The sequence below is a fragment of the Nelumbo lutea genome, chromosome 4 (assembly GCF_056320005.1).
Source record: "Nelumbo lutea isolate HS-2025 chromosome 4, American lotus-T2T, whole genome shotgun sequence".
NCBI lineage: Eukaryota > Viridiplantae > Streptophyta > Magnoliopsida > Proteales > Nelumbonaceae > Nelumbo > Nelumbo lutea.
Window position 1 is genome coordinate 11263832 of NC_142687.1, and position 14392 is coordinate 11278223.

A 14392-nucleotide genomic window follows, 5' to 3' on the forward strand; every position below is an offset into this window, starting at 1 on the left:
AACATTAGAGGGCTAACAAGTACCCTGAGCGTGGAACATCGTTAACTTAAAACGATACTACCTATAAATTACCAAGCGAAGTGGACTAAGAGTCGCTACCAGAGCTTAAGGGCTAGAATGCCGAGCTAACAAGGACCTCGACATGGGCAAGCAAAGGCAAAAAATGCTAACCAAAAGCTTAGGCAAAGAGCTAACAGCGAACTAATAGGGACATCGACATCTCAGAGGCCAAGTGTTAACACCAAAATAGGCCGCACGAGTGCAGTAACCTAGGCAAAAAACGGATTGGGCATATGGTCAGTTTGGCAATCGGTCAGTTCGGAAGAAAGAGTGACCAACACTTAACCAAAAGAAAATCATTCCATTGCAAAATACTTTGTTTACATTTCCAAAAAAAAAAAACAACAGAAGCGAGCTCACAGGCCCAGAGGTGCTTCTTCACCATCAGAAAGCACTTCAACGATACCCAAAGGTCCTGCCTCATCCTCAGAATCTGGTTCACCGTCAGCAGCGTTGGCCATCTCCTGAGTAATGCGCGAAGTGGTTATGGCGCTAATATCGAGCTAGGGGTACGTATTCCGGATCATCCACCGGCTCAGTTTAAAGCCCCTTCTATACGAGCCCACCATCTGGTCGTCAAAGCACAGCGAGGCGATATAGTCATTGACAGCCTTCTTAGCATCCTCGATGCCTTGAGAAAAGATCATTGTCCTCTCCCTAATATCCTCTCGGAGGTATTCGACCTAATGCTGCAAGTCCAGTCTCAGGTCCGCCATATGCTTCACCACCACTCCCATGGCCTCGATGTCTCTCTGAGACCTCGCCAGCCTGGCCTGTGCAGCGCGAGAAGCCGCTTCAGCAGCCCGAGAAGCCGCCTCGGCTGCGCAGGAAGCCTCTTCGGCAGCTCGTGCCCGCCTCGAGCTCCTTTCCGCTTGGGCCGCTAAGGTATGATTGGAAGAGTTCACCTACAAAAAGGAAAAATAACAAGTATTCAAAAAAGCAATAGCAAGAAAGGTAATGACAAGGAGCCCGACAAGAAAGTCGCAGACTTACCACCATGACATGAGAGGCAGCACGCCCGACTACATGGTTCAAAGGAAGCTCGGTCCACGCCGCAACATCCTCAGGGTAAATGGCCTCCCTACTTTTTTGAAGAGCGTGGTTCGGCGACAACACGCTCCTGAACTCGCCTTGGCCTCCCGAGCCTGAAGGCCCAGCTCGCGTATAAGCAGACTCGGTGTAAGCAGGGTCCCCCGTATAAGCAGCCTCGGCATAAGCTGCAATCCCTACCGCTTCTTGTACTGGAGGGGCCATCTCGGGCTCCCTGGGCGGGTCCACTGACGGGTAGCCCGGTACCTCGGGCTCCGCATCCCGGGGCAGTTCAGCACGAGTCCGTTTGGCAACTCGCTTCCTCCTCTTCATGACATGAAACGGGTTCCCACAGCGAGTCTTCTCTACGTCCATCACACCTACAAAAAGAGCTCGACATCAGGAAAACGAAAGAACGGAAAGCAAAACAAAAGGCAAGCCTCTGAGCAAGGAACCTACCCGAACTCAGACCGGCCTCGATGAGCTTGGCCTCCGTCAGATAATGGTGGCATTTTAGCCCAAGCCGTGCCCATTCCCGGAGGCCCTTCGCCGTCTCCCTATCAAGCGTAACACCGGCATCCGGGGCAGCCGTCCCCCACCCAGTTTGGAACGGCCACCCCATTGCACTTCGCACCCCGAAGTAGTCCCGTTTCCACACCGGGACCTTGTTGGGTAGATCGTGTAAAAGCTTAAACCCCGAGCGAGGAGACAGGTAGTACGCCCAGGAAGGGGACCGACTTGCTTCTTAAGCATTAGAATGGAATAAAAGATCTCCAGGTCTAAAGGCAAGATCTATTCGCAAAAGAGGGAGATAGTCCCCACCAAGTTACGAATAGAATTCGGGTGAAGCTAGCCGACGGTAACGCCGAAGTGGTTCATAACCTCGACGATAAGGGGGTGGAAAGGTAGGCGCAACCCAACGACAAGCTGCTCCTGGAATATCACGATCTCATCGGGACCGTGTTCCCAAGGGAAGTCGCCCGAGGGTATAAAGTAAGTGTACTCCCTAGGCAAGTTGAACTGGGTGATAAGGGAGTAAAGCCCCTCAGGCGTCATGGACGAGGGCCCAAACTTGTCTAACGTCCGACCTCGACGAAAGGACGCCAAACTACCGAGGCGACTCGGCCTACGGGTTCGAACTCTTCCTCCAGCTCGAGCTCTACCTCGGGTTCACTAAGGCTGTCGGGGGATACAGCTCGGTTCATAGAACATGCATCTAACCCCCTCGAAGAATTGTCTGATCTATCCGAGCTAGACATCGGGAGGAAAAGGATACCAGGAAGAAAGTAGACTCACCCGGAAAAAAGGCAAACAAACTATGGAAACTTGGACGCGAGCTCAAGAAGCAAAACGCAAGAGAATGGCCAAGGCGCGAGCTCCGAAGGAGGAACCAGCGGTCTGAGCTCCCCAAAAGGAGCCCGAACTCTCCCTTTGACCCCGAGCCTTACGAGGAGCATAAAGGGCAACAACCCGAACTAGCCCGCCCCAGGGCAGTTCGGGCTACACCTCTATCCGAACTCAAGACTTCACCTCGCACACCACTCCAACACTTCGTCTCCAGAATGCCAAAATGAACAACCGTACCGTACCTGACACCAAAGGAGTTCGTATCCTTAGGCGGCGCACCTGACTGACTTAGGATCTGACACTTGACAGCCGCACTTCAACGGCCACCTACCACCACCACCTCCAGTTACAGAGACGGCCCCAACAAAGAGAGCAGTGGCGGTTCTGCCCTAGCAGAGGTGATGACACTCGAACTGGCAGAAGTGCAGAGGTAATGATACCCAACCTGACAGGAGCTTGGGAGTGAGTGCGCGAAGTGGTTATAAAAGGCTCCCTTCCCCCCAAGAAGAGAGGTATGTGATAACTTTGCGCCATCTGGTTTTTTATCTTGCCTTTGAGGAAATACTAACTTGAGCTTCGAAGCACTCTCACCAGGTTCTTCCCGGAGATTACTCGCTTTCTCCTCCGTTTCAGGCACCTTTTGCTCCAGCCAGAGGCAAGATCGTTGACAGCTAGGACCGGCCGAATTGCGCACCATCAACTTGAATTCCGGTAATTCCATAAAATTTTGGGAACAAACTTGGGTGGGGAGCGCCCCTTTAAAAGACCAATTTCCTTCTTTGTATGCTCTTTCTGATTTGAAAAATGAGTCAATCTCGTCTTTCATCACCCCGTCCTCTTCCACTTCTGGGATTGGGTGGAACTTGGGCTTAAGAAGGGATTTGAGGGACTCAGACCTCGACAGTATTTCAAGCCTTATTGCACTTCTTAATAACGTTGTCTTAGACCCCACTAGGGTGGATTCTAGAATTTGGACACCTACCTCCAATGGCATTTTCTCTTGTGTCTCGTTCTTCAAAGTCTTTCAGTTCACCAGTCTTACCTTCCCCCCTTTCCCTGTTGGTGAGGTTTGGTGCAGAGCAATACCTCCTAGGGTTGGTAGTTTTTGTTGGGAAGCCTATCTGGAAAGAATCAACACTAGAAAGAATCCAAATAAGGAAAGAATCAACACTGGTTTTCACCTACTGGTGTCTTGCCACTTTGCGAGGTTAATTTGGGATTGGGCTTCCTCCTTATTTGGATGTAGTTGGAATCCCCCATCAGACTTGTAGGGCCTTTTCTCCCCTACCTTTTTCAGGTGGCGAATAAAAAGGGGAAGGATAATGTGGAGAGGACTAAGGGCTGCAGTATGTTGGACATTGTGGGAGGAAAGAAACTCCTGGATATTCTCAGAAACCCAAAGAAGAGCAGCAGATCTGAGGGCTATCATACATATTAGGGCAGTACAGTGGATGAAATATTTGGCACTATTCACAGATTACACTATGGATGACATGTTGAGGAAGTGGGGTGAAATTGTAAACTGCACACAGACCAAGTCAGTAATGAATGTGGCTTGGACTCCCCCACCTAGTAGATTCTTGAAATTAAACTTTGATGGATGCAGTAGAGGAAATCCGGGGCAATTGGGGATTGGAGGTGTTTTTAGGGACGAAAATGGGGTCATCTCCGCCATGTTCTCAGGCCCAATTGGAGTGGATGACTCCCTTAGAGCTCAGATCTTTGCAGTTATGGAAGTAGTTCGAAAAGCTAAGGAGTTGAACATCAAGAAACTCATAATTGAAGGGGATTCAGAGGTGGTGATAGGGTGGCTGACTAAAGATCAAAATAGTTTATGGAAGTACAACAATGAGAGGAGGAAATTCATGTGGCTGGTGCGGGAGATGGAAGTTAAGACATGTTGGGTTAAAAGATCAGCTAATTCCCTAGCTGGCGTTTTAGCTAAACAAGGAGCAGAAATAGATTCACTGTTTTGGGCTAAGCTGTAACTTTAGTATATCCTTCTCTTTTCTCTTTTTCTTCGTTTTTCTTCCTTTTATGAGGCTCTTGGTGGCTCTTGGAAGATAAGTGTGTTTGTCTTCCTCCTGTAAATTTTCTAGTGATGATTTAATGGAAGTCTTATTAATCAAAAAATAATAATAATTACAAAGTTTCCGTAATTACAAGTAGGCCCTTAATTGGGCGACTAACTTAATTAAACAAGAAACATAAAGAAACATAAAAGGCCCATTAACAAAAAGAATAGGAACATAAAGAAATGAGAACAACCTATGGGCCATTCAGCCCATTCTCTCTACAGTCCCCCTCAAGCTGAGCATAGATATCGATCATGCCCAGCTTGCCAGTGTCATGTTGTAGCTTGGCCTTGGAGATTCCCTTGGTAAGAATGCCAGCTAATTGTTCTTCAAATGTAATGAATGGTAGACAAAGTTCTCCAGAAGCCACTCTTTCTCTAATGAAATGCTGTCAACTTCAATATGCTTAGTCCTATCATGTTGCACTGGATTGTGGGCGATGTTGATGGTGGCTTGATTATCACAATATAGCATCAATGGCTTATCATACTCAACACCTAGTTCCTTCATCAAGGATCAAAGCCAAAGTAACTCAGAAACCCCATGAGCCACAGCCATATACTCGGCCTCAATTGAAGATCTAGCAACAACAGATTGTTTCTTGCTTCTCCAAGAAACAATATTACTTGCCACCATGCTACAGTATCCCGAAGTTGATCTCCTATCATCAATGTTGTCTGCCCAGTCAGCATTTGTATAAGCCTCCAGTTTCGTATGACCATGCATAGCAAAAAGAATGCCCTTCCCAAGAGTACTTTTCAAGTAACATAAAATTCGTTTTGTTGCTGCCATATGAGTGTCGCTAGGAGCATGCACGAACTGGCTAATGCAACTAACAACATATGCAATGTCAGGCTGAGTTATACAAAGATATAGTAGTTTCCCTAGTAACCTTTGAAATACTCCCTTATCCTTCAACAGTTCACCATCAAAGGCAGAAAGTTTGTGACTCATATCAATAGGAGTCGCCATTGGTCTTGCACCCATTTTGCCTGTTTCAGTGAACAAGTCTAGCACATACTTGTGTTGAGAGATAAATATTCCATCCTTAGACCGAACCACTTCAATACCAAGGAAATAACTCAACTCCCCCAGATCTTTGATCTCAAACTCTGTATAAAGGAAGGATTTAAGATCATCAATCCTTGGCACATCAGTGCCAGTCACTACAATATCATCAACATAAACTATGAGATATACCACCAATGAACCTCTCCTCTTCACAAAGAGGGTATGATCAAACTGAGTCTGAATGTAGCCAAAGTTAACAAGAGCAGCCCTAAACCTTTCAAACCATGCCCTAGGCGATTGTTTGAGCCCATAGAGAGACTTCTTCAACTTGCACACTTTTCCCTCCATGTTTGTGCCATACATTCCTAGTAGGAGGGACGTATAAACTTCCTCATGTAGTTCTCCATTCAAGAATGCATTTTTCATATCCAGCTGATAAAGAGGCCAGTCTGAATGAGCTGCCAAAGATAGCATAACCTGCACAGATATCATCTTTGCAACAGGAGCAAAAGTCTCCAAATAGTCAATCCCATAAGTTTGTGTATATCCTTTTGCAACCAATCCCGCTTTGTACCTCTCAATAGAGCCATCAGCATGATATTTGATAGTATACACCCACTTACAGCCCACCGGCTCCTTCCCTTTAGGCAAATCAACCACTTCCCATGTGTCATTCTTGTGCAAAGCCTTTTTTTTAGTTCTCATAGCATCCCTCCATTATGGAATAGTTAGAGCTTCTGATACAGACTTGGGTATAGGGTTAGAAGCAACAAAAGAAAGGAAGGCATAATATGGAGAAAGAAGACCATAGGAGATATTTGGAAATGCAATGTGCAGTACACTTCCGTTTACCTTTCCTAATAGCAATAGGGAAATCAAGATCTGGGAAGGGAGGCTGCAAGGGGGTGGTATCAATACCTATTGTCTCTTCAGCAACTGGAAGTGTAAGAGGCTCATGTAATATAGAGGAAACAATCTACTCACTCCTGGTCCTTTGCTGCTAGTACTGCTTGTAATTAAAAAGGGGACGAGGAGGTAATGGAGGAACAGGAATACTGGAAGGAGCAGAAGATGATTGTTCCCCCCCCCCTTGATTCATCAAGAACAAAAGGAGACTCAAGTGGAGACTCAATAGGGACAGGAAGGGGGAGTGCAAACGACTGTGACAAATTCTCCCCCTGTGAGCAATGCTCCTCTCGAGATGAACCATAGAACGGAGTAAACTCAACAAAGGTAACATCCATTGAAACATAGCGAGACCCAGTGCTAGGATCAAAACAACAATAACCCTTCTGTGTGGAGGCATAACTAAAAAATATGCACTTGTGGGCCTTTGATTCAAACTTATGTCTCTGGGTACTAGAAATGTTTACATAACAAGTACAGCCAAAGACACGAAGGGGAATAGAAAAGAGGTCCTTATCTAGATAAAGGAGGTTAAAAGGGGACTTGAAACCCAACAATCTGGATGGCATACGGTTGATTAGGTAGGTAGCAATGGGAACAACATCCTTCTTGCAACTTCAACTATGTGATGGTTCTTCCTCTCAGCTACTCCATTTTGTTCTGGAGTACGAACACAAGAACTCTAGGAAATAACCCCAAAGTCAGTGAGATAATGCAAAATATTCTTTTGCATTATCGGATCTAAATATCATGATTCTTGTATCAAACTGAGTAAGAACAAATTCATGGAACTGCCTCACAAACTTGAGAACTTCATCTCGAGATCTTATAAAAAATAACCAAGTATATTGTGAGAAATCGTCAATGAACAAGATAAAGTATCTATAACCTCCCATAGAGGGTAAGTGGTATGGCCCCCCACACATCAAAGTGCACAATATGAAAAGGAAAAGAGGATCTTTTATTACTCAAGATAATTGTTTCTACATTGTTTTGATAACTCACAGGACTCACAGTGAAGGCTAAACAAGTTAATTCCCTTAAACAATTCTAGGAATAAATAACAAACGAAAATGACATGACATGGCACGACTAAAAGACTTTGAAGAAATAGATCCAAAAGTAGCTCTTCCATGTTGTCCTTGGCTTTGTCCAGGAGTATCCAGCAGATATATTCCATTCGCCTCATGACCACTCCCAATCACTTTTTGAGACTTCAAGTCCTAAAAAACACAATAAGGGAAGAAGGTTACACTGCAATTTAAGGATTTAGTTAGGCTACTCACTGACAATAAATTAGTATTCAGTCTAGGGGCATAAAGGATAGAAGAAAGAGAAAGAGAGTATGTAGCCTTGATGACTCCCTTGCCAGATATAGGAGCAAGTGAACCATCGGCTAGGGTAATCTTATCACGATCAGGAAGCAAATCATAAGAGCTAAACAAAGTGGAAAGGCTGGTCATATGATCAGAAGCACTAAAATCAACAATCCAAGGGATCTTACGATTACTTGAGATAGTTGCATGATTAGCAGTAGCACGTATACCTGAATGTGCAAATGCAGAAGTAATTGGATTGCCTGAAGAGTTGAAGGAAGAGGCTGCACTCTCAAGGTGGCTGATCATCCTCCCATACTTCTCATACTTTGGCTTCATAACAGCTAATTGCTCACTAACAGTCCTCTCATCTGTGAAACACTTGTCATTATCTGAGACTGTGGCTATGTTGGCACTTCCTGACTTCTCATTATCAACATTCTTTTGAAAACGAGGTGGAAGAAGTTCGGGATGCAGTTTCCAACATTTGTCTTTTGTATGTTTGGGTTTCTTGCAATACTTACATATAACCTCCTTCCCTGAACCACCTGAACTACCTGCAGTCACCTTAGGTTTCAACCCCATATTAGCAAAATGGACACTTGGGATAGTCCCTTGAACATGGACCAACCTCCTGCTCTCTTCACTGGTTACATATAACCTCCTGCTCTCTTCAAGATAAAGAAAAAGAACCCTTCAGTCATTGAGCGCCAAGGTGAAGCTCCCTATGAGGCCCGCAATCAGAATTCTCCAATTGATTAGGGTTTTGGGCAAAAAACTCCAAGGACTGTCAGAATAATGGCCAAGACAGCATCCTTTTCTCCAAAAAACCACTAACAACAAGGCTGAATACTTTCTTCAATCACTCATTTGATTCATCTCTCCATACACACTATGTATGGGAAAAAAAATGAAAAAGAAAGGAGCCCACTCTGATACCAAGAAGAGAAACAGTCCAAAAGAATGAGAGGACTGATTTAGAAAGTGTGAAAAAAGGGTAGATATCATCAGAAAAGAGAGAAGAAGAAGAAGAAGAAGAAGTTGGCAGTAGGCCCTTAAGTGGGTGACTAACTCAATTAAACAAGAAACATAAAAGGCCCATTAACAAAAAGAATAGGAACATAAAGAAATGAGAACAGACTATGGGCCATTCGGCCCATTCTCTCTACACTAGGATTAATAAAAGGGCATCACACAATTTATGTGAAAACTTTAAGACAGTATGGAAGCTCCTTATAGCCAAGCCTAGACACTAAGTTCTCTAACACAACCAACAAAGTCCTAGCCAAAGTAGAAAACTCAAAACTTTAGGTATGAAAAATCTTTTTTTTTTTTTCAACAAGGGTATGGAATATCATTTAGACAATGATATAACTAGATTGTGCCACGATCTTCTCTATCTTACAATCTTCAGGGCAATGTTATACTCAAACAACACAGGCCAACAGACATGCAAAATCTGTATAAAACATGATCTAACATTATTAACAAAATTGTCAGACATGGACTGGTCAACGAACCATTTTTTTTTGGCTTGGTTACAAGTTGAAAGGTTCAATCATTCAACTCAGTCAAATAAAGAATATGAAAAGAATAAAAAGATAAAAAAAGGGATAATGGTTCTAGATTATCTTTTAAAGCCATTCTACATCATTGGAGGATATAGCACATATTAACACATGTCAGTGGGGTAACAAAGACCAATCCGACTGCCTTCCTCTCCAAGTCTGACAACATCAATTATTAGGGCCAATATAACGAAGTAATATGAATTTACAGCATATCAGCATTTCTTTTACAAATTAAGACAATTCATCAAACAATATTTGAACCAGTGATCTTAGTCAACAATTATATGCATATTTGAGCTTCATAATTATAATAGTAGAAATGGATATTGTAGTTTACAAAGCCAGAAGGGCAGCAGATACCTGTGACAGGTCTCTTGTACAGGAATCAGCAAATTCCATGTGATAATGTCCTACAAGGAGGAAAAATATAAGCATAAAAAACAACAGTGTCACCCCATTAAGGGTGACTAACATGAATAATTGAAATACATATGTCACAGGAATTACCAGAGGTTTGCTCCAAACATTTTATCAATTTAATTATTTGTTCCTGTCAGCATTGCCAAAAAAAGGACATATGATCAACTGCAGATTACATATATGACAAGGGAACAAGTTTTTTAATACACACCCTTTGCATGGCATTCTGTTGCAATATATATTGCAGTGACGGAAGAATTGATGCAACTGCGACTGTGGAAGTTGAAGGAATTGCTGAACCTCCACAGACCTGGTTGGTTGAGCAATTTGCAGGAGCAGCCTGAATGAGAAACAAAGTTGGCAACGGTAAGTCATTGCCTGAAAGATAAAATGCTAAGTTCCATTCTTATTGTTAGCATGCCAGATGTAACAACTAACAAATACATTGCAAGGCTATCACATAACCATGATGGATGACCAAATAAGGTGATTAGCAGGAGAAAAAGAAAATATAAGTGTGGAGCCTGGAACAATTAATAGGCTAAGATACATAACTAGTTCTACAATTAATTAAAAACTTGAATGGTCAATGAAATCAAACTGAGGTCTAAGATAATTCAGTCTTCAACAGACCCAATTTCAAATAAATGCAGCAAAGAATGCAAACTAGCAGTTTTCTTTTTTCAATGTGTAAAAAATCATATTATGAATTATTACTGTTAGTGGTGTTAGTGAAGGGGTATTTCGGTCTTTGTACTTGTTGAGAAGGTTGATGTGTACTGTTATGTTAGTTCGAGTGCTTCTTACTTAAAGAAGGGCACTTAAGTCTTTTCCATTTAGTTAATAATATAATAACAGGTCTGGCCGAATCTAGGGAGATGAATCTTTCTCTAATTCGAACCAACCTTTCTCTCTTTCCTCATCTTTCTCTCTTCTTCTTTCTTCTCCTACTTTACTTTACTTTACTTTATAGTCAACGAACAAGACAGAATTCTAGGGCAGGTCAAACTTTAACATGGTATCAGAGCAAGGTTCAACAAATCACACTTGCTAAAATTCTGTCTTTTGCGCATTCGAAATAGGGTTTCTCTTGGGTTTCTCAGCTGTGAGTTGGAGACTAGGAAAAGGGCTGAAAAGGAGTGATCGCCCTCTTCCCTAGGAGGTTCCTATGCCTCCGATTGTGTTGTTGGTGATTGGTTGCTGTGGTTTCTAAGCCCTAGTTGGGGCTGGTACGTGTGGTGCAATGGTGTCTCAGCCCTTCGTGTGGTTGGCCTTCAGGCAATGAGGTAAAGTTTTTTTTTATTATCTGTTATGGAATACATGAGAGGTATAGTACAGTTCACATGATGGGTTTTCAGATTGCAGTATGCTAGGGTTTATGCTAGGGTTTATTCTGGTTTGTGTGTGAATCGAAGGGCAATAGTGTCTACTTAATGGTGAAACTCCCTATAACTATGGATTAGGGTTTGTGGTGTTACAAGTGTGGTTTTCAGCATTTGATATCGCTGAAATCAGTGTGTAGACTTCGGTGAGTAGGGGTTGTGGTGTTGCAGTTTTCAACATTTAATACTGCTGAAATCAATGTGCAAATTTCGGTGAGTAGGGTTTGTGGTGTTGCAGTTCTCAACATTTATTACTGTTGAAATCAGAGTGCAGATTTCGATGAAGTGCCTGTGTGTAGTGTGCAGTGTGTAGTGCTCATAATTCAGTGCTCAAAATTCAGTGATAAGGAGTTCGGCAATGGCAGATAACAATGATAGTAAACCTAGTGTCATGATCTCTACTGACTACCTGAATGTCCAGCCAAAGAGGTGTGGGATCATTACATGAAGACTGGCAAATAACAATGATAGTAAACCTAGTGTCATGATCTCTACTGCTAATTCTCAAGAGTATGAAGACTGGGAACAGGAAGATGCACAGATCATTACATGGTTGTGGAATAGTATGGAACCCAAAATTAGTGTGAACTTCATGTTTCTTGACACAGCCAAAGAGGTGTGGGATCATGCTAAGAAACTGTATTCAGGTCAAAATAATACCACTAGGGTATATCAACTGTATCAGGAATACTTCAATTTGCAACAGGGAAGTCAGAGCCTTGAGGAGTACTATGCCAATGTGAGGAATATCCGTAATGAGTTAAATGTCTATCATCCTCTCACTTCTGATGTCAAAGTTCAACAGCAACAGCGAGAGCAACTTGATGTGACACGGTTTCTGGTGGGGCAGAAGTCTGAGTATGAACCAGTACGAGCTCAGATACTAGGGGGATCTGCTCTTCCATCTTTAGAGGTGTTTGCCCGTCTTCGGAGGGCTTCCATTGGATCTATGGATTCTAATGTCTCCGATAAATCAGCATTTGCAGTATCAAGAGGTCGAGGTGGCAGAAGTGGGGCTCGAGGAGCCCAGCCTGGCAGAAGTGGTAGTGGTGGATCTACACATACCCATGGTGGTGGTCGTACTGGAGGCAGAGATTCAGGGGGAGCTCGTGGTAGAGGACGTGGCTCGGGTCCACAGAAGTGTACTCATTGCGGATTGGATGGACATACCATTAACTACTGCTACGACTTACATGGTCCTCCCTTGACGTGGGCCAACCATGCCATGACTAGTGACACTAGTTTCAGCTCTAGACAGGAGAACCGGTCAACTGACCCATTGCCTTCTACTCCCTCAGATGGCCCAGGCAAGGAGATGGTGAGTGTTCCTTGGGATGAGTATGAGAGGTTTGTTCAATCCAAGTCGCAGCAGAACACAGCTTCCTTTGCACACTCAGGTATGGCTTGTTTGGCATCCACACCCAACCCCTGGATTATTGATTCTAGAGCCTCCGATCACATGACGGGAACTCCAGGTGTGTTTTCATCTCTCACTCATTGCTCAACATCACAATCTGTTACCCTTGCTAATGGCTTCACATCATCTATCTGTGGTGTTGGTAATGTTGACCTAGACCCTGTATCCCTATCCTCTGTTTTATATGTACCTAAGTTTCCATTTAATCTTATGTCTGTTAGTAACCAAGTCCCTTAAGTGCTCCATCACATTTTACCCTTCTATGTGTGTTTTTCAGGATCTCAAAACAGGGATGAAGATGGGTGGAGGGCATGAAGCCGGTGGACTGTATTATCTTGATGGTGGTGGACGAACGTTGACGGCCCTTCAGTCATCCATTTCTCCTCTCCAGTGGCATTGTAGATTTGGTCACCCTTCGTTGAAAGTGTTGCAGTCCTTAGTCCCTTCGTTGAGTCAACTTTCTGTTTTAAATTGTGAGTCGTGTCAATTTGGGAAACACCATCGTGTTCCCTTTCGTTCTAAGGTCGATAATCGTGTGTCGAGTCTTTTTTCTTTAATTCATTCAGATGTTTGGGGTCCTTGTAAAGTGATGTCATATAATGGATACCAATATTTTGTTATTTTTGTTGATGACTGTTCAAGAATGACGTGGCTCTATTTAATGAAAGAAAGAAGTGAATTATTTGCCATCTTCCAGAAATTTTATGTTGAGATCCGCAATCAATTTGGCGTTCACATCAAAATTTTCCATTCTGATAATGGACGTGAATACTTGTCTTCATCTTTTCAAGAATACTTGGACCAACATGGCATTATACACCAAACTTCATGTACTTACACTCCGCAACAAAATGGGGTGGCTGAGAGAAAGAACCGTCATCTTGTAGAAACTACACGCTCCCTCATGCACCACATGAATGCTCCCAAAACCTTTTGGAGCGATGCAATGCTCACCTCTTGTTTCTTAATTAATCGGATGCCCACGTCTATCCTTGATGGTCGTTCTCCTTTTAGTGTCTTATTCCCCAACATGTCTCCGTTTCCACTTCCTCGGGTATTTGGGTGTGTCTGCTTCATTCATAATCTGGGTCCCGGGACTGACAAGTTAGATGCACGTTCCCTGAAATGTATCTTCCTTGGCTATTCCCGAACTCAAAAAGGATACAAGTGTTATCATCCCAGTTCTCGTCGTTCCTTGGTATGTGTTAATGTTACATTCTTCGAGTCTCCTCCATTCTTCGTCGGGTCCGGTGCTACTGCTTCCTCCTCATCACCACCTCCTCTTCCTCTTCCCGTGGCTCATCACCACCTCCGGTGCCACCGTCGGTTGACCGTCCACCCATCCGTCACGTGTATACACATCGCCCGCGTGTACCGGCTACAGCTCCTCCAGCTTCATCACCGTCAACAGATCCAGCTCCAGCTCCGACACCAGCCTCTGACCTAGATCTCCCTATTGCCTTCCGGAAAGGTAAACGTACTTACACCCTTCACCCTATTTCCGATTTTGTTTCACTTACCCACCTCTCCGCCTCCCATCGCCAGTTCATCTCTTTGTTATCCTCCGTGGTTGTTCCTAAGGATGTCTAGGAAGCCCTTACCTCTCCAGAGTGGTGTCGTGCTATGGAAGAAGAGCTCTCTGCTCTGCATCATAATCACACTTAAGATCTCATCGCTCTTCCTCCTAGGAAGCAAGCTGTCGGTTGTAAGTGGGTGTATAGTGTTAAGTACTTGCCAAATGGTCGTGTTGAGCGCCTGAAGGCGCGACTGGTTGCCAAAGGGTACTCCCAAACCTATGGCATTGACTACAAAGAGACATTCTCCCCGGTTGCTAAGATAGGGTCAGTTCGTGTCGTCA

The 14392-nt window shown here is 43.8% G+C and overlaps 2 protein-coding genes across 8 annotated transcripts in view; both read right to left on the reverse strand.

The window, feature by feature from the left end:
- The window catches only part of LOC148853900 (uncharacterized), a 54720-nt gene that overhangs the window by 8919 nt on the left and 31409 nt on the right, over nt 1-14392 (reverse strand). For all 7 annotated transcript variants that reach the window (XM_088983102.1, XM_088983100.1, XM_088983104.1 and 4 more), the window contains 3 exons: nt 9947-10075; nt 9823-9865; nt 9676-9725 (listed from right to left, as the gene is read on the reverse strand). In XM_088983102.1, coding sequence (XP_088839228.1) covers nt 9676-9725; nt 9823-9865; nt 9947-10075 — 222 coding nt within the window. The remainder of the gene's footprint in view (nt 1-9675; nt 9726-9822; nt 9866-9946; nt 10076-14392) is intronic.
- On the reverse strand, nt 7497-8446 carry LOC148853901 (uncharacterized). Its single transcript, XM_088983108.1, has 2 exons — nt 7975-8446; nt 7497-7651 (listed from the first exon to the last, which is right to left on the reverse strand). The coding sequence occupies exons 1-2, from the start codon at nt 8327-8329 to the stop codon at nt 7614-7616; spliced, it is 393 nt and encodes a 130-aa protein (XP_088839234.1). The 5' UTR covers nt 8330-8446; the 3' UTR covers nt 7497-7613.